The sequence below is a fragment of the Micromys minutus genome, assembly GCF_963924665.1.
Source record: "Micromys minutus genome assembly, chromosome: 4".
Lineage (NCBI taxonomy): Eukaryota > Metazoa > Chordata > Mammalia > Rodentia > Muridae > Micromys > Micromys minutus.
The window spans coordinates 2,364,851-2,385,207 of NC_137973.1; the positions used below are offsets into that span (position 1 = coordinate 2,364,851).

Genomic DNA, 20,357 nt, shown 5'->3' on the forward strand with positions numbered 1-20,357 from the left:
ACACACAATAACATACACACACACACATACACACACACACATGACAAACCGAACATCTCATGTTTGTTCCCCCCTAACCACCTATTACAATCCTTACCACTGGACTGGTTGCCAAGAATTCTTTTTAAACTTGCCAAGCCATACTAAATGCAGAAAAAGAACTCCATTTGATATATGTTTAAGGATCTTACAGATATGAGGATCTTCACATAATGATGGCCCTGGATAAAGGCTTCAGTGGTTAAGAGCACTTGCTGCTCTTGCAGAGCACCCAGACTGTACTCCCAGTACTCACAAAGGGCAGCTGACAACTGTTTGTAATCCCAGTTCCAAAGGATCTGTGGTCCTCTTCTGACCTCCTCAGACATACATGCTATACGTACATGTAAGATATATGTGTGTGTATGTATAGTATATGTACATACATATACATATATAAATTAAAAACCAAGAATGGGTTTTTTGACATAATAAAAATATTTGCAGATATAAACTGCCATATAAAGCCATCCCCAACAATAAAAGTTCCCAGTTTTGCTACTGGCACATAGAAAGGAAGACATAGCCAAGTACTCTCGGTCCCTCACTCAGTAGTTAACACACAAACTCCAGCTGTGCTTTTGGTTTTGTTTTATAAATAAAATCATCAAGTGTTCAAAAATTTGATTTAATTATATTTTTATGAAGTCCAGGAAGAACATCACTGTAATTCATGGTACAAAAAGCAAATGACATCTGAACATGCAATTTAAAAAAAAAAAACGGATTCGCAATGAAAATTATATATGTCAGTACTAAAATATAGTTACTTGGTTCCCTAAAGGGAAAAGTTTTCTTTTAATTATCTATTCACTTGGATTATGAGAAAATACTCTTCTTTTTCTTGAATGCCTTGGGGAAGTTTCTGTTTGTACTACTTTGGGTTTTAAGTCTAATGTAAGTCTCTCGATATCTTTTTGCTGTTGTTATCTAAAGACAGGTCTTAGTATGTAGCTCTGCTTGGCCTGGAGCTTACTGAGTAGATCAGGTTAGCCTGAAACTCATCCGCGTCTGCTGGGATTAAAGCCATGAGCCACTGTACCCAGCTGAAAGCTTCTCCTTCTGAATCTACTATTTTCAATCTATAATATTAGATAATTCAAAAGCACGGTAGCTCTTCAACTGGATTCTTGTTACATAACAGCCATTAGCAAAAATATGTAACAAAATTTACTGTGTAACCAACTAATTTGTCCTTCTATACAGAAGTTCATTGGGTTCCTCACAGCCTATTCTAAAGGGGGCTTTGCGGGTTGAAGGAACACTCTCCGTCTTTGGGAAATTCTCACTTTGGGTGGCGTGTGGAAATCATAAAGGGCAAGGTAATTACTTAAAACAGTTCCTTTAAATGGATTATAAAACTGAATCAGGGTCTCTCAGTTCAGAAGGAAGATGCAACTTCAAACAAAGAAGCCATCCCTAGATGGTTTTCAAAGTCTCATCTTAATCAGCTCAACACATGGTGAGTAACGGTGACAGCCCCTGGGATTGTCACTGGAGCAAATGGAAAACCATTTCTTTGTAGCACATGCAAACTGTGACCCAAGCTGCTGAGAAGTCTCACATGGAAGGCATGCACACACTTTATACTGACACAGTTTACAGTATCCTGGGGAAAGATCCTGGGTTCCTGGGAAATGCCACAGAATCTATATACAAATGCATGAGTCAATGGGAGACCAAAATACAAGTTTAAAAATACATTTGGAAATCATTTCAAAGCCCAGTATCATATTTACTGACAATGGAAAAAATGTAAATCCTATAGAATATCATGTAAACAATGAAAATGCAACTTTATATAATTCAAAGCCTCAAGAGAAAATAAATTTCGGGTTTGTCTTCACTGCTTGGCTCGGTCTGCAGCACTGAATTATCTGAACAAAACTGGTCCACGTATCCATAGCGAAGAGCTGTACATGCTCCCTCTGGGATGCCTCGACCCTCTAGGCCACCAGCTTTCAAGTTCCTCAGGTAGCTTGCAATGTATGAGCCGGTGGAGTGACGGTTCACAGCCAGAGCAGGAGCTGGCGGTTTACTTCTAAGGACCACTCCTCTGGGGCTCTGGGCCATAGCTTTTTGCTTGCCAGCTTCCTGCTTCTCCTTGGCACGACTAGCAATGTTGCGCACTCTGCTCTGACTTCTAGATGACAACTTTCTGACTAATGCCCTGGGACACTGACTGACATCTTGCTTTGAGCACAGCACTTGGCAGCTGTCTTCTTGATCAAAGGACACCAGCTTCCGGAGCTGTTCAGTTAGGGCATCTAAAGGTTCTAATGACTTTGTCTTCATAGTCACACCCTTGTCCCTAATGCCGTTTGTCACAAAACTCCTACTAATACATTGGTATTTGCTTTCAAAATTGCAGGCAATGTCCTCTGACGTTAAGTCCCCCAGACTTTTGGATTTACATGGACTTGGCAGTTTCAAAGCAGCCAAAGGAGCATGTGTTGACGGTGTGGGTATAGGGGCATGCATATCTGGAGCCCTAGGCTGCTGGGGCCCACAGATTTGGTTTGTTTTTGCATCTGAACTTGAGAAATGGTTATACACAAAGCCAGCACCCTGATAGGTTAGATGAGAGATACTGTGATTTTTGACACCTGGAATATTGTTGAATATTTCAGAAGGGAGGAGAGTCTCTTTACAGTAGTTTTTCCTCAAGTCACTCTGGATGTGTTCCACCATTTCCAGGCTCTGCTGCAACTTTAGCGGAGAAACGAGTTGACTCGGAGCCTCTCCTCCGTCGTTACAGGTTGTTAGAGACAGGTTTTCAGATTCTCCATCAATTTCCACAAGACTGCTCTCTGCAGAATTTATACAGAGCGCTGGGTCAGCTGTTACATCTTCCATGGAGAGAGCAGGGCTGCTCATCACATGCCTACAGTCCTCTCCATGGGTGGGGCTTTTGGGAAACTGACCAGGAGAAGCATCAGGGGACCCAGGCAGGCTGCCCTCCATGACCCTTGTCTTGGCTTTATCAAAAGGGTCATCACTTGGCTTTGCTGTAGAGATGGGAGAGCCGCAAGCAACTGTGTTATTTGCCAGTTTGGGAGTCTCCGCACTAGAGAGCTTGTTCAGCTCAGGAGATGAGCACAGAAAGGAGGCCTTGTGTTTTCCATGGAAAAATCCATGCTTGAAGGGTGTTTGTAGGCCCAATGCGACTGGCGAGGGAGCACCTCCTGATGTCCCCCTGGTGCTAAGGAGATGAGAAACCACAGCAACGTTAGCCGGGTGGTCGCTCTCTTCAAACCGGCCAATCAGTGCGGAGATAGAACTGCCCGACTCATTCTCATTTGTTAAAGTCACATTATCAATGAGATCGGAAATTTCTGTGTCCTGCAGAATGGCAGTTGAATGCAGATCGGGGATGTCAGAACAGAGTGCAGAGACATCGGACAGAGAAAAGGACGTGGCAGCTCTGCCCTTGGCCTTGCTGCCTTCCGGTGTCTCCACCTCCGGAGTACTTTGGGAAAGAACGCTTTTCCCTCCCGCGAAGCCCTGCGCATGCTCCGTTCCAACGGTTCTCGTTCCGTGCAGATCGTGCGGTCCCTTCGTTGCAGGATCAAATGCCGAATGCTTCCTTGGAGAGAGGAATTTTGGGGGACTGTGGTTTACCTGGCAGTCATTTGTCATATTTGGTTTGAGTCTCCCACTCTTTGAACCTAGTCCTCCACACTGTTCTGGGTTTGATACACTGGCACCTGGCCCTTGGTCGGCATCTTTGTGGAGGAGGGCACTGGAGGAGGAGGATAACTTTTTGTTGAAATTTGAAGAGTGTGAGTCTTTTCTAGTTGACACCCTCTTTCTTCCGTCATCCTTGTCCTCTGCTAAATAAAACAAACAGCATTTTAGGTAAAGTGTGTCACTTTTTGCAGGCCCCGGGGCAGTCATGTTTGTCTCAACACAGACAAATGGAGAATGTAAATCTGTTTTACGTTGTGACGGAATATAATTATGGATAAGCAGAAGCTTGCAACACAGTGTCTGTGTGATGGATAAATGGTAGACTATATTTACAGGAACTTCACTGAGCTTCCGTTTGAATGTCTATTACATCGGCTGAGGATGTAATGTTCCATGAGTTACTGTGCTCACGGTGAGGATTACCTTCCGCTGCCTCCTATTCAGATCTGTACTACACAGAAGCATGGCAACAGAAACAGAACAAGACAGCTCTGTTAAACAACGCACATGGCACCCGTAAACACGACGCTCGCAGCTTTCAAAGTTACACATGCATTAGCGACAGGCAAGGCACAAGGGATAGAATTCTAAAAAGACATACATTTTCGAAAACTTGTTTATCGAGCACAGCTGGAAGGAACAATGTGTGCACCAAACTATTCATAGTTCCTGGCTCAACGTGAGAGGGTAGCCAGTCAATTCCAAATCACTGCTGACATTCAGCATTCCCTTGATGATATTTTTACATTCTTCCCCCTCCCCTAAGGTGGTAGTAAGATGTTAAATAAGGAAAATTGTAAAACATACAATTCACAGCGACCTGGACTGCTGCGTCCCTTTCGATGTGTGTTGAGACAAGGGCTCAAGGCTCAATGATTTTTATATGATTATTTGTCCTTTAACTCTTTCAAAGACATATGTGAATAAATTTTTTTCACAAAATACTTTCTCATCACTAAAATTTTATTCATCATCTAAAAAAAGTAAGTTTCCGAAATTGTAAACCATTAAATATTCCAGGACATCATTTTCAGAAGCAGCTGCTTTTGTAGAGACAGGCTCTTTAGAACTTTGTGTTCTGATTTTTTTCCCAGTTGCTTTTTTTTCTTTTTTTTTTTTTTTTTTTTTTTTTTTTTTGCAATGTGATTGGGATCACTGCAATGATTACATACCATTCCATATTTGCTGTAAGTTTAAAGCACGTGATTAGCTCTTATATCTTTTTAAATATAGGAGAAAAGCATTTTCTTTCTCTTACTTCTCAGCTCATCCTCTTGGCTTAGCATCTTCTGCAGTTAGAAGAGTAGTTAGTACAGATCTCTACTGAACATAACTTCACTTTGCTGAAAGGGCTTTTAAAAGTAAATGTAAGGCCACATATATCCCCTCTTCTCTGACGCTACACTTTACAAATTTTCAAACATTTCCCCAGTGCATGATAGACTCCAGGGCCGCGCAAACTGGGAATGTTCAAGCCCAGCTTCTCCCTTTCGTTTCTTTTCTCACTAGAACACCTTACGATAAGAACCAATACAAGCAAAACAGCATTTGTGGAAAAACAAAGTCGCTGAAATGATATTGTTTGGATAAAGACTAATTTTGCTAAAATGCAAAAAACAAGGCATTACTTGTTTGAGACAATTCCAGGCACAGTGACTCAGGAAGAGGAGTCAGAGAAACAGAATTAGAGCTCTGCGTCACTTGATAAAATGGTCATTGCTAGTCGTCAGGTTGCTGAAATGCGTCTATCCTACCCTAAGCTAAGAAAAATAACGGCTCCTAATTCCTACCCGTGAAGAGCCAATGTGCAAGCAATAGCCATGGGCAAGCCTCCTCCCCTGCCACTGTCCAGAGCAAGAACGTGGGAGTGCAGTGTCTCAACCACACCCTAAGGAAGCAAAAACTAATCTCAGTAGACAGGCAGTGACTGGCTTTCAGCATCATCCATTCACCATAAACATTTCCAACCGAAAGGTTTTTAATAGTGAAAAGTAATGAAGCTGTATTAAGTGCCAGAAAAGCCCATTCACCCCTGGGACAAACTCAGTAGGACACCTTTTAAGTCCCCTTGATTTAAATATGCGACCACTCAGAAAAACAGGACTATTTATATTTTGTTGCCCCCCCCTCAGATTAGTATGCTCCAGGGCACTCCACCTGGTGTTCTCCTTCCCCACACATGGAAATGGTAAGGGCGTTTTTTTTTCCACTCTCTTATCAAAAGATTAAAATCTTCCTGCATAGAATTAACATTAATTTTTCAGACATTTTAATTGCAGAATGGCAGCACTGTCAGCATGGGAACAAGGGACAGACATGCAGCTCAGAGAAACGGAAAGCACCTTACCCAGACAGCTTTCTTTTCCATCCGTGTCTTTTGCTGCTTCAGATATGGGCAGTGACAAAGAGCCCAGGAGGTTCTTGTCAACAGGCATGGAGACAGGGCGTACTTGCAGACTCCGTGTGGTCCTCCTCAGGATGCCATCTTGATCTCTTGCAGCCTCAGAGACAGAATCTTTTATCTCAACCATTTCTTGGAAGCCCACTTTGCTCTTTTTCCTGCCTTTGGCTGGAGCACTGGCTGTACGTCGCAGAATTCTATCTCCAATTGATCGCTTCCGAATATAATGGGAGTTATTTTCCGACGAACCGTGCCTGGGATTCTTATTGAACAGTCCCTTCAGGCCTTGAAGCTGTCTGTTCTGAGGACACAAAAGGACCAACCACAAGTTAAGCCCATACCATCGTAAGGAAAACTTGAGTTTGAAATGGCAGCTCCATGAAGAATGAATGTGAAGTGAAATTTTATAGCCATCGATTGAAGGATGTTCAAAATAAGAAAGCAGCTCACAGCAGGGCCATATGATAAAATGTTAGGGAAGTTTCCATGGGTAACAAACAGACAGGACTTCAGCAACCTTGAAGCAGCAATGCGTGTTTCGTGGCAAGCAGAAGATGGGAAGGTGTGAGGAGACATGTCACCACAGTCATTTAAAAAGAGCACAGTCCTGAGAGTGCAGGACCATGCTGAGCAACTACCTTTGTAGCTCCTAGAAAGTGCAGTATGGTATAACTGGGGTTGAGGATTAAGGGACTCCACTGCAGGGAAGAAAACAAAACACAAGATAACACATTTTGGGCTCATTTAAAAAGGCGGTACCAGAAGCACAAAAGGAAAGTGTGAGGATAAACCCTGTGCAAACCCTCCCATTTCTAATAATTTTCTTTTCTGTTCATTCCTTGTTCAATTCAACACAGTCACTTTGCGGTATGAGCAGCCGGACCCATACATACATTGGACATAATAAATGCCTCAAAATTGGTCATTTATTTAGGAATGAAACAAAAATTATATAGAATATTTTATTTGTATTTTATTTCTAGGCTAAGTTTTAAAGAAATCCTGGTTTTTTCGCTACCTTGATGAGTTAGAGATACTTATTATACATAGTTAAGCTGGGCTTCTGAGAATCTAGGCATCATCTTCAAACCGTTCTTTATGTTTTTATTAAGGTTAACAGAAAGAGCTTGACAAGCTGTGTAAATATGAGCTCAAGCTTGAAAGGCTTTATCTCAGCACACTCAGAAATAAAGACCATTTGCTCCCTTCTGCTGACTGGTAGGAGGCAAACCCACACTGCAGTCCCAGCCGACACTGAAATTAGCCAATGTCTGCTCATATACTCCACGCCAGGTACACTTATTTATGAGGCAGGTGCCACTTTTACCTCAGAGTCACACATGGAGAGCAGATTCAGAGACCATGACAATACTCTGGAGAAGCGCAAGGCAGCACAGACCGTGGAACGACGCCACACAGGGCGGTCTGGGTACTGTTCCATTCTACAGTCAGGGTCATAGCTAGATTAACATAGGCCACTCTTCAAACCTCTGAGACGCCATATTTCCTTCTGTAGAAAGTGCGCCTTTTTTAGAGTTACAAAGAACCTTAAATTTTAATGGCCTTCATTCTTGTCATCAAAATGGTCGTCTGAAGGTGTGATAGATTCCTCAAGTCTCTGCAGTTAATAAACTGGCTGGAAGCACGCTGGAGCTCACTGAGTTCCAAACACCCACAAAGGGACACTTGGTCAAATGTACATTTTCTTAGGGAACCAGTAAACTCCTTTAGGTCCATATTGTTGCTCTATGTCCGTGATCTTTCTCACCTTTCCAAAGATCTCATTGATTGTTATGTGAACGAAAATAGACGCTTCTGTGAGCCCTTCCAGGTAGACATGGCGGTAGCCTGCAACAGAAAAGAACGGGTTCCTTCAGTTGAATTTGCATTTGGCTTTCCAGAGAGTGCAAGAGAATTAAGGATTTGTCTCTACTATCATCCTTCACGTTTTATATAGCATGTTACAATACATCGGTCATACAACACACAGTTTAATGTACATAATAAATTTGATAAGCATCCTGTTTGCCCCAGGTCATGTGTTACATTTTCTAAAAAGAAACAACTAATGAAGCTAGATCCTAGTTACTCCTCTCCCACAGTAGAAGACAGACAGACAGAATAACCAATCTATAGATCAAAGGTGAGCTTGAACCTACCAGGCACGAGGCTACTGAAGGTCACGGTCCTTTGTCCCACAAAGTCTCTTCCAATAGGATCATGGTCCCACACAAGGAACCGAACCAAAGCTATTTCTGGCATGTGAACTGTAAAAGTTAGGGTTTCTTCCCACACAGGGTTAAATCCTTAGAGAAATGGGGGAAAGAAAAATTAGAAAAAGCAAAGGGTTGGGCTGGAAATTATTTAGCAGCAACGTCTGTAGATCAGACAGTAAAAATTGCTTGCAATATTTAATATTAATATTAAATATTAAATTTATGAAGATGCCTGAACCTCTCCAGGATGCCTTGCTGAAATAAAGCCTCTGAGTTTACCCTACTGCTAGAAAATAATTGATAGGAAAATTGCCTGTAAATTATCACATCAGTTCTATTAATCTATGAAGCCCCATTGTATCAGGAAGCTTCTTAATAGTCATTAAAATGCTTCAATAAGCTTAAAAATTATAGTAGTATTCTAAAAATATTTTAGCAAAAATGTTACAGAAAGTTGCCCCAATAGGATATTTCTGAGCTACCAAAAGGTCTCCTTCTATTTTTAAGGAGCCTTATACTTTCGATTCTCTGGCATACGTATAGTTCTATTTAATGCCCACAGAAATACTTTTAAGAGTAGCAAGTCAAGGGCTTGTGGCCTTCCTTTGCTTTTTTTTTTTTTTTTTTTTTTTTTTTTGGAAACAGAGTTTCATTCAATAGTGCAGGTTTGTTTTGAACTCACAATCCTCCTAGCTCCCCCTCCCATGTACTGGGATCAGACATGAACCACCCACACCCAGCTTGTTTTTGTCTACATAAGAAAAACATACATACCTTATCAGGTTTCAAACTATAACTTTTCAAAACTGTACAAGCAACACGCACTTATACCTTCAAAAGTCTGAAAGTATTTGTAACTCATTATACAGTTTGGAGAACTGCTGTTCAGAGACGTATGTCTAATGTCATACAGTGGGCAAAAGGCTTAACTTAGACTGTGCACTGAGTCCAAGTGGCTTCCATGGAGCAAGAACGTTATTCCTACTTGTACTGAAAATGAACAAGAAGGCACGTGCCTTGGTTCAAAGACTGGTATAGTTTGCATGTGGTTTGTCCCCTAATAATTTTAAGTGGCAATCTTTGCAACCATTGTGACTATTTCATGATTCAGAGCCAAGTGTAAGGTTGTGATTCTGTGCCCAGAAAATGTTGATGATCCCTTCCCGAATTGGTGAGTTCTCAGTTCAGCTGTAACAGAGCAAGTCTGTCTACTTCCAAGTTCCTCAGGTTCCTAAGTTCCCATGTGATTTTCTACACACAGTTCTCTCATGATACCTCCTGCTATGATGGAAGTCAGTCAGGACAACCCTAACAAAAGCCAGTGCCATGTTGGCTAGACCCCCAGCCTCCAACATCATGGGCTCTTTTTATAAACCTATTTCCTTTATAATGACTCCTCTCAAGTACTATTAAAATAATGGAAATGCACTAAGGCTAAATACAAAAAGACAAAAGGCATTTATTTCTTGATGAAATTTTCTTGGGCATAATAATTAGAAAGACTAAAATGTCTACCACTCTGAAAGAGGAAGTAAGTTCTATCAAGCACGTGCACTCCAGAGGAGTTAAACACATTCTCTATAACCTCAAGGCCATGAAAAATGGCAGACTGACCATCAGAGAGTCTCCTGGTGAACAAAGGAGATTCTCTTTCCCATTGACTCTGCAACGAGCTCTCAGTTACTTCTGCAACTAAGAATGGAAGGAGTACTTTCTTCAGTCCTGAGAAAATCCAACATAAGAACTTGTTTAAGAATGTTATATCCTGAGGCTGGAGAGATGGCTTAGAGGTTTAGAGCACTGACTGTTCTTCCAGAGGTCTGGAGTTCAATTCCCAGTAACCATATGATGGCTCACAACCATCTGTAGTGGGATTCGATGCCCTCTTCCGTTGTGCAGGGAAACATGCAGGCAGAGCTCTGTATACAAAGTAAATCAATCTTTTTTTTTTTTTTTTTTTTTTTTGAAAGAATGTTATTTCCTCACAGGTTTACCCTACTGTTAAACACTGATTTCTCTAATGTTTTCATAACCATGACTTCCAATAATTTTAGAATATTCATTATTCTAAACTAAGAAAATGTATAAAATAATACCTGTCACATATAGAGCACACAGATATAATTTTATAAGATTTTCCAAAAACAAATATGCTAGACTTGGGTAAAGGTAATGTCTTTTTCCCACTGTTGCAATGCTGGCCCCTCGCCATATTTAAGATTAATTAATTAATTAAACACACGGACTTCACATACAAAAGCTTGAAGGAGACTTATTTATGAGAACACATACCTCACATTATAAGTAACACACTAGGAAATATTTCCCTAGCTCTGGTCGTTGTTTGTCTTTTGGAACACAGAAATATATAAAGATTGGACCAGAATGCCCTGGCACATTCATTACTTAAATATGATAAGAGGCTAGCATTTCAGTGGTGACGAGAAGGCACTACCTTTACCCAAGTCTAACATATTTTTCTGGATAACCTTTCTTTCTTAGTTGCAGAAGTCACTGAGAGCTCATTACAAAGTAAACAGAAAAGAGAATCTCCTTTATTCACCAGGAGACTCTGATTTTCAGTCTGTCATCGTTTCATGCGCTTGAGGCTTTTTACAGAGCAAAGTGGTTGACTCCTGAGTGCCTCGGCTTGACAGCACTTCCTTTCCTTTCTCAGAAAGGAACTAGAAGCTTAGAGCCACTGACCGATGCTCTCCGTGTGTTCAACATCCACTTCGATGGCAGTTATAGCTCTCTTTTCTAAACATTACACTTGGCCCTGTCAGTGCAAACTCCAGCTGTAGTGCATATCCTGGGGGGCAGGGGGCACACTGTAGCTTCCGCACACCTTTTCTGGTATGCACACCGCAACTGCAGTGCACCTCCTCAGGGGTGCACACCAACTACCACCTTACCATTGTCATCCACCACACGAGTTTGGTCCTTGCAACAGTCTATTGGCAGCCCAATAATTTCAACTTCGACAAAAGGGTCAATGATCTGTATACAAAAGAGGAAGTGAGTGTTATTGTCAGTGTCACCTGCACCCAAGTGTGAACTACTCTGAGAATACACTAGCCAGATGCTTATGAGGTATGTATATATGGGGGCACAGCACAGCACATGTTATAAAAGGTACTAACTGAACTGTGAATTGAGGAGAAACATTCATTGTATTGTTATTCTTGCAACTTTATAGGAGATAAAGACTTCTCAAAATGAAAAGCTTGGGAGACATAGAAAATGTATATTTCTTTCTTCAGACATAAAAAAGTAAGCATAAACTTCCTGGTTATACCAATTAACTATTTCTGCTGTTGAACACAGGTCAGAAGGTAAAAGCAGGAAAGGAAAACAGAGATTCGCCCATTGGAGATAGGGCAGGAGACATGGAGGCCGTGGTCCAGTCTGATGCTTTCTTGAGAAGTAAGGCACTGTGCTGTCTGTTGATAAGCACAGAGAGGTTGGAGAGAGTCACTATGAAGAATGGGACAAGGTCAGGAAGGTGAAGTGTGTGCACTACACAGTACTGCAGACAGCCCAGAGGAAGTATTCACAGTGGTATGAACATGCAGAGCCGTGTGGCCCCAGGAAGGTGAAGTGTGTGTACTACACAGTACTGCAGACAGCCCAGAGGAAGTATTCACAGTGGTATGAACATGCAGAGCCGTGTGGCCCCAGGAAGGTGAAGTGTGTGTACTACACAGTACTGCAGACAGCCCAGAGGAAGTATTCACAGTAGTATGAACATGCAGAGCCGTGTGAATGTTGAGAAGGTTAGCGTGTAGAACATGGAGTAAAGGGTCAGCTCTTAGAGTAGCACATTGAGACACGGCTGACCATTGGGAGAAAACAAAAGGCTGCTGTATCCTGCAACAAGGGGACAGCAGCTGGTGACAGTGACATGTGGCCACAACGCATGAAGCCAAAGAGCAGGCACAAGTGAGGAAGGGTGCTGGACTTGTGTGGTTGGAAGTATGCCTTTGGCCATGTTTCTGTCAATAATGACATTAGCCGTTGCTCTTTACATCCCGACTTAAGCACTGCCAGCATCAAACTGAGCACTAGGATCGTGCCCACTCAATCCTACAAAACAGGTAATGTGTAGAGACAAGAACTTTGTGTGACTGACAGAAAACCAGCTCAGGCCTGATTAGTGGAGGTCAGTGCTCACTTATAAACACTCTCCCCTCCCCCTCTTAAACATCTGTACCTACAACACAGAGAAGCGCAATAATCCTGAAGACACTGAGATGCCTGCTTAAACACAATCAAATAATCTCATACTTAACTAGTTGGGCAGTTAGGTGTAGCTTACCTCGCCTCGGTCTCCAAACATAGAGTCAGGGGGTTTGGGGAGTTGCTGTCCACTGATCACTTTCAGTATGAGCTGCTTTTTGGGGTTGGCAGGAAGCGGGTCACCAGAGAAAGGGTTGAATGTACCTAGACCGAGTAAAAGAGTGGTCAGTAGCATAGGGACACACACACATACACAGGCACACACACAACCGTACAGGTACCACACAGAGGACCAGCAGTGTCAGTTATCACAGTGACCGAACAAAGGAATCCTCAGGGAGCTGTCAGGGCCACTTTCCGCAGAGGCAGCAGCAGGCAGTCCCAGTGCAGTGTCATTATTCCCTGGTCCCAAAAGCCAGCGGATGGGCCACTTTAAAGCAACTGTTTAAACGCAACTGTGATACGGATGAATAGCTTATTTGAATGCCTGTGGCCTCAAGATAAACAGTTCTATCAGATTCCAATAGTTTGCTAAGCTGGTTCATGTCTAGAAATAAAATACAAGGAACAGAAAGAAAACCTGAAATTAAGTAAAGAAACGCTTTACTGAAGTGGAAATTTCTGGTTTCTTTGGAGGCTCAGTTGTATCACGTTATGTTTTTGTGGAAGTCTCATGAAAAGGTGTGTGGTGTTTTGCTGAGACACATGAGAGAATGTTTTGCTGGAGCTGGTGCTTGAAAGGGCACGTGATGTTTGGAAAGAGTATAAATGAAACCCCATAGACAGTGAGAGGATGCTCTTGCATCCAGGAACTTCTTGTGCTATTCTACCTGATCCTTGCCACCTTCGCTGACTCTTGTCAATTTGGTAGAGCCTCGCAGTTTCTGCTGGATCAAGCCACTGCTACTGATTTGTATTTGGTGTTTGCAATTGTACTGGATTGCTGGTGTTATCCTGACAATGAATAGTGGAATTATCCCCAAAGAACTACTTCTAAACAGGGCCACAGCCCCCTTTCCTATTAACCTTCTTTCTCACCTACTTCTGGTCAGAAGGGATATTGAAATGTTTAAGAACCCCAAATAATAGGTTTAGAAAAATTTATGCCTACACTTTATTTTCTCACTCAGTTGATAATTTTCTTGCTATGAAGCCTAATTATCTGAGGTTATCCGTAGTGCCAATAATGGTGGAAGGAGAAAAATAGTCTTCATCAATTTTTCCTGTGACTTCTACTTTCATTCATAGGAACATACGTGCCCACATTAATAATAACAACAATAATAATATAATTTGAACACATACGTAGTGGGGCATCATCTGCTGTCCATCACAGATGCAGTATGAAACTGGTACTTACCTTTGCACATTTGCTGGGGCTTGAGAATGTAGCCGCAGTTGCCGTTTGCCTTGAATTTTGCTCGATTTATCTGCATCATTCGCCCTTCAGACTGGTAGTTCAGAGCCACTGTGGGAATCAATCGTTTGAGAGGATTAAAGACAAGTCACAATTGGCAAGGTGGAGAGAGAAGGCAGAGGGCCACTCCTCTTTGGTCACACACACCTAGCTGGCAGCCTGCGTTCCAGTAAGGCAGAGGGTTGAAGTTACTGGAATCGATGCGGTAGGCAGAGGGGTAAATCCTTGTGAGCTGCTTTTGGTTGTAGATCATGAACTGCTCTGACTTCTGCTGAACCACTTGATGTGCTCTTGTTTCACTGAAGGACAACACATTCCCTGTGGTTCCTGTCAGTCAAAGAAATAGGGCACGTGGTAAATGCATCAAAGCCAATCCACTCACAAGCTGGATAATGCCAGAGCTCCAGGGCCCAAGGAAGTTGGTCCAGTCTGTTAATTAAAGACGTTGACATATTAAACCCACCAAAGACTAGTCACAGATTAAACCATCGCAGACCTAGAATGGGTTCAGAGTGACTCACCTACTATGTGGCGAGTTATATGTAGAGCCACAGAAAGAACGTGACAGGAAAAACAACTCAGAGCCACCCTTGGTGGTGGCAGCGCATGCATGCTATCTGAGTTCTCCTTAGGACAGGAGCCTCTGTATCTCACTGAGACTCTGCTGCTTGTTGGAGCAAGAGGGTAAAGCATCTTTACCCGTCAAGTTATGCTGCAGCTGGCTAAATACAGAAACTTTTAGGCCAAACTTAAATAGGCATGAACAATATTTGCTACTTAAGAAACCACAGTATAAGCAACCCCTGACCAGGAAAGATCCAGAGATTCCATTCTTAGGACTCCATTACCAATGCAAGGCCATATAAGAACTTCATTTGCCAAAGTGCTCCATTGTGAGGTCCCATATTCTCCCAGAATCCAATTGTTTCATTGATTCATGTCAGTTTGGCAGGAAGAGGCAGGGAAAATGTCATTTTGTGCATGATGTAATCAATGTCTTTGGCAAAGTGACAGATGACAGCAAATAAATCAAACTGCATATACAGCTTACTCTTGACACCAGGAGGACAAACACTAAAGACGGTCATTCAAAACTCACATGCAGGGCTGGGGAGCTGGCCCAGAGACTGCACACTGGCCGTGTAACTGTGAGGACCTGAGTTCAGTTCCCTAGAGCCCATATAAATGCCAAGCCAGTGTTCTGGCCTGTCTGTGATGGCCACTTAAGAAGGTGGAGACAACAGAGCCCACGATGATTGAGCCAGCAAAACTAGCCTTAGTGGTGGGTTCTGCGTTTGACTGAGAGACCCCATCTCAGTGAATGAAGTGGAAGAAGAAAGAAAGATGCTTCTACAATAAACTCAGGCCTCTCCATCCTTGGGACTCCCTATGCGTGCTGTGCATATATAACACATACAAACACATGCATGTACACATACAAGCAATATATCTACATGGAAATGAAAATTATCAAAAGCATGTATGAAATACATGTACTACATGACAGCAGGTGCCTAAGGAAATGAAGGAAGAAAAGTATTTTGATTAAAAATCTTGAGTCTTGAAGGTAATGTGATTACTCATGGAACCAATCAAACCTATTTGGAAGAGAGGCATAGGAAAGACAGTTCCTGTAGCGTAGGTCTATAATGCCAGCAACTTGGAGGCCAAGTGAAGATTTCAAGTTCAAGGATTTTCTGCACAAGCAAGTAAGTTCAGTGCCATGTCAGGCAACCTAAATACTGTCCTGAAATCAACATTAGAAAAGATGTGTGGATATAATTCAGTGGGAGAGCATTTTTATAACACATACAAGGCCCTATTCCCAACCTCTCATACGAAAAAATAAATATTTTCTTAAAGTAATGTTTCAGAAACAAAGAAGACTGTCCATCCATCCAGGCTTTTAAAATACAAAAGTGGAGAGGTAAAGACACATGGTGCCTGCTCCTGTGTCTCTGCTTGGACTGTAAAGCATAGTCAGGCCATAATCTACAGATGAGGTTATATCTACAGCTATACTCCAGCCAGCCAGTCCCTGTATTAATCTGAGAGCCACAGACAGTCATTATTAGAAGAAACCATAGCTTGCTGGTTAAGAGACTGAAGGTTTCTCTTATTCTCACAGATAGTGTTCCTTTAAATCTTGTATAATGGTCATTGGTTTAAGAAGGATTCCAAACACAGATGGAAGGAAAGTCATTTGGAGTAAAACTTCAAACACTGAACATTCCCCATTTTCTCCCTGCCCATCTCTTGAGCCATCTCTACAATGCCACAGCTGCTACCATCCTACACTCTTTTACTAAACCTCATATCCTGGGCTCCAGATGCTCACACCCTTGTTCAGTGTGGACCTGTTGCAAAAGACTAGCCTGAAGAAGAGCAGGCTCACACGGAGTCTCATTCTCATTCAAACAGGAGAGTGTCTGAATACATGCAAACAAGGAATAGAATGTAGGTTACTGTGCTCAGACCAAGTGTCCGGCAAGCTTGGTGACAATGTGGTCGGGTACCTGTTGTCCTTGGGGCTGCACTCCCGAGGTGTTAAAAGCCAGCCACTGTGTTGGTGACATTCCACAACTAAAACTTGGATTAGTCAGAGCTCAGAAGGAGGAGATAGGAAGGCTATAGTTCTTACCCTATTGATTTCCCTGGCATGGCCCCTTTTCTTGAAGATAATTATTAATATGTATTACTGACAGAATACGTGAACAATGTTTACACATCCCAACAAAACTAAAATTGAATCCATGCACAAGTTCTGGTGGGGAATGCTTTAAACAGAGTCGGAGGAAAAGTAATTACTGAAAAACCCAGTTCACACGGAGTACCACTGTAATCAATATCTGAGTGATTTTTTTCCTGATTCCCCACATAAGCAGATGCACTATGCTATCATTAAAATGAACTTGCTTATTAAGCTCACATCAGTTAGTATTTTAATTGGATGAGTTGTTTTGCACAAAGATAAGCAATGCACTCACTAAGTACTGCTCATTTTGTGTGTGTGGTTTTTATTAAAGTAAAAAAAATAAAATACCAGATAGGCTTAAGAGGTAAACAGTACTCAATGTTATGTTCCCAAAGTTACTAGGCTTGTGATTTCCAAAGGTACTTATTAGTCAGCACCATCATTCTGTGAACCAGCCAGACCTTCAATTCCATTCAGCCAATCCCTGGATTACTCTGAGAGCCCTAGACAGTCATGGTTAGAAAGCACTGCTTGCTAGTTGAGAATCTGGAGGTTTCTCTTATTTTTACAGATGGTGTTCCTTTAAATTTTGTATAATGGCCATTGCTTTAAGAAGGAAGCCAAACGTCAGTGGAAGAAAAGTCAGCCTTCAGTAAATAGAACTTAATGTACTTATGGACTGTGACTGATAGAAGGAACTCAGTAAAGAGTCCGAGGTCAGCAAAGCCTATTTTCACGCTGCTGTCTCTGTGCTCACAACACAGACAGTGCACATTCTGATTTCCATCCCATTTTCGCTAAAATATTGATGGAAGTACCATAGGACAGTGGTAGAAGACAAGGAAAGAAGAATTAGGAACTCCAAAATGAGCATGGCTGAGGCTAGTTTCTCTACAGCTTGATGTGGTTGATGGAGCAGGAAACAGTGTGACAGGGCTGGAAAGATGGCTGAGCTAAAAGCATGTGCCAAGGACCTGGGTTTGGTTCCAGGCACCCACATGGTAGCTAACAATCACCTGTAACTTCACTCCCAAGGGCTTTAATATCCACCTCTGGGTTCTTAAGGCACAAAGCATGCATGTGGTACACATACATACGTGTAGGCAAAATACTCATACACATATAATGAATATTTTTTTAGAGAAAAAAAAGGAAAATCTTTGAGAAGCAATGACAATGAACTATGTCAAACACGATCTCTGCAGGGAATTTCTGTAGCTAATTAATTTACTCCGTCTTCTGGTCATTCACAGTTGAAATGGCTGGGCCATCTGTGACCCGGTTATAAAGGTAGGTCAGGTTGCCTCATTTCAAGTCCAGGAGTGAGACCTGGCTCTGATGCCTTTGTATTTTTACAATAATGACGTGCTTTTCCAGTCTGTAGGAAATTCCTGCAACCTCCAGGCAATCAGACACCTACCCACCAATAATGAACGTAGCAGCACATGAGAGAATGTGAGCTCTGAATCATGTAAGCTACCAGTTTCCTAACAAGAGAGATTCTACACAGTCCCAGACAGTCCCATTGATCAGGGATGATCTGATCAGTGAAAACATAAACTAGCAATGACAGAAAGAAGTCAAGGGTGTAGAACAGGGTGAGAGAGTCTCAGGCCTTACCATCATCCACAATATCCTGGGCTGCCACGGAGTTCGTGTACACCACCAAGTCCGAGAGCTCTCTGCAGAGTTTCATGGTTCTCCTTCGGCGGCCTAGCCTGTAGAGCACACACTCACGTTAATGAGTCTAGAGATAGAATGGTTGTGAGCCTCTGGTTGCATCAACTTCCCTTTTCAAAGGATTAGTAAGTGACCCTGGGACTTAATGGGAGCAGGATGAGAACCCAGGTCTGACTCCCATTCTCTTATGAATATACAATTTTGCTACTGCAATTTTTACTCAGGCTTTACTGGAAATCAGCCTCGTGAGTCCTCTTGTGAAAGGCTTGGTTCTACAGCTGCCCAGCTTGGGAGTCATCCCAGGAAACAGAGCCAGACTGAATCAGTATAGAAACATGGGGGCCATAAAACCTAAATACCGAAAAGAAAATGAACCAAATATTCCACAGTGCTCTTTTAGAAATAATAATTTAATCAGAAGTATTTTTAGATATTCTTTAACGGAAATATACATTGTATTATGTGAAATATTCAGTTTTCCTAGGTACCTTCTAGGTTTTCTCCTTACAAAGTGTTTCTAGAATCTTGACTATATTATTGTATATCCAACCCCTCCTCTTTACCCCAGTAAAATTTCCAGAGGCCACGCCATTGCTGATATACACACATATACACACATTTCTTTCCAGAGGAAATTTAACTATCAAACTCATATCAAACTCATCAAAACCATTCCATAATAAGCACACAATGATGAGCAATATCATTTGTCAATAGCAAAGTGCAAGTAGAACAAGAAGGTGTGATGTCTTGTCTATTAGGGTAGCTATAACTACCAAGGCAGGTGAGCGAAAGCCCTACACACAACATAAGCAGAAATGGTGCAGTGCCCTTAGCAGTTGCTTCCACTGTTACTTACCAATTCTACATCAATGTGGAATCCAGTATTGCATATGCATGGCATTGTATGTGTATATGTATATGTGTATGTGTATGTGTATGTATATGTATATGATGTATATGCCTATGTCTATGTCTATGATGTATATGTCTATGATGTATATGTCTATGTAGATGTAGATGTATATATATATATATGATGTATATGTCTATGTCTATGTATATGATGTATATGTATATGATGTATATGTATGTGTATATGTATGTGTATGTGTATGTGTATATGTATATGTATATGTATATGTATGTATATGTATAATCAACAGAGTAAAAGCTACCAAAAAGGTTTCCAGCTACTGAATAAACAAATAATATGTAGAATAGTCATATAGCTGGTAGTTCAGCAATGAAATCAAACACAGTACACATACATGCTTCAATGGGAATGAAACTTGAAATAAACAGTACACATACATGCTTCAATGGGAATGAAACTTGAAATACACAGTACACATACATGCTTCAATGGGAATGAAACTTGAAAACACAAAACTGAAAGAAAGAGGCCAAATATTTTTAAAAGGTCAAATAGTGACAACTATCAAGTCTGCCCAGAAACACGAAGCCTACTAGGGAGAGGAGAGGAGAGTAGCTGGTGTAGGATAAAGATCTTTTCTTGGGATGATGCAAACAGGTATTAATGATAAAAACTGAACAAGTCAGAAAAAGAATTCCTCACCTTGGTGGTGACATGAGACAGTCGATCAATCACATGGTCCATTTTGTCAAAGAGGCACAAATAAACAGATGAAAGAATGTTTGTGTATTCTTTATTATAGAATTAGGAGTCCCTGTAACCACTGGCTTCAAATTCTCCAGCAGAACCCTCCAGAGACATGGGACATGAAGACATTCTAGATTGTCATTCCTTCCTACACAGTGAACCAAGTTCCAAGGTGGCCATCGAAGATGCTCAGGCTCTCACAGGTATTATGGGAAAATCTCTAACTGACTGAAGAGCAGCACGTAGCTTGATCTCATGTAATATCTGCAAAGGCAGTTCACTGAATGCATAAATAATATTGTGGCTTTTCAAGCACTGTCCCTTCCTTAGCTATGTGCCAGAAACTGCTTTAAAAA

General features: G+C 41.7%; 1 protein-coding gene across 5 annotated transcripts in view; it reads right to left on the reverse strand.

The window, feature by feature from the left end:
- Window positions 1-1,845: 1,845 nt before the first annotated feature.
- The window catches only part of PLCH1 (phospholipase C eta 1), a gene marked incomplete at both ends in the record, with an annotated part of 168,206 nt that continues 149,694 nt past the window's right edge, over window positions 1,846-20,357 (reverse strand). For 2 of the 5 annotated variants that reach the window (XM_080916368.1, XM_080916369.1), the window contains 10 exons: window positions 1,846-3,872; window positions 6,077-6,431; window positions 6,769-6,828; window positions 7,899-7,978; window positions 8,290-8,436; window positions 11,262-11,346; window positions 12,665-12,789; window positions 13,946-14,053; window positions 14,150-14,329; window positions 18,318-18,415. In XM_080916368.1, the coding sequence (XP_080772494.1) occupies window positions 1,846-3,872; window positions 6,077-6,431; window positions 6,769-6,828; window positions 7,899-7,978; window positions 8,290-8,436; window positions 11,262-11,346; window positions 12,665-12,789; window positions 13,946-14,053; window positions 14,150-14,329; window positions 18,318-18,415 (3,265 nt within the window). Of the gene's footprint in view, window positions 3,873-4,152; window positions 4,176-6,076; window positions 6,432-6,768; window positions 6,829-7,898; window positions 7,979-8,289; window positions 8,437-11,261; window positions 11,347-12,664; window positions 12,790-13,945; window positions 14,054-14,149; window positions 14,330-18,317; window positions 18,416-20,357 lie in introns of all 5 variants that reach the window. The other 3 variants (XM_080916372.1, XM_080916371.1, XM_080916370.1) reach the window with 3 other exon arrangements.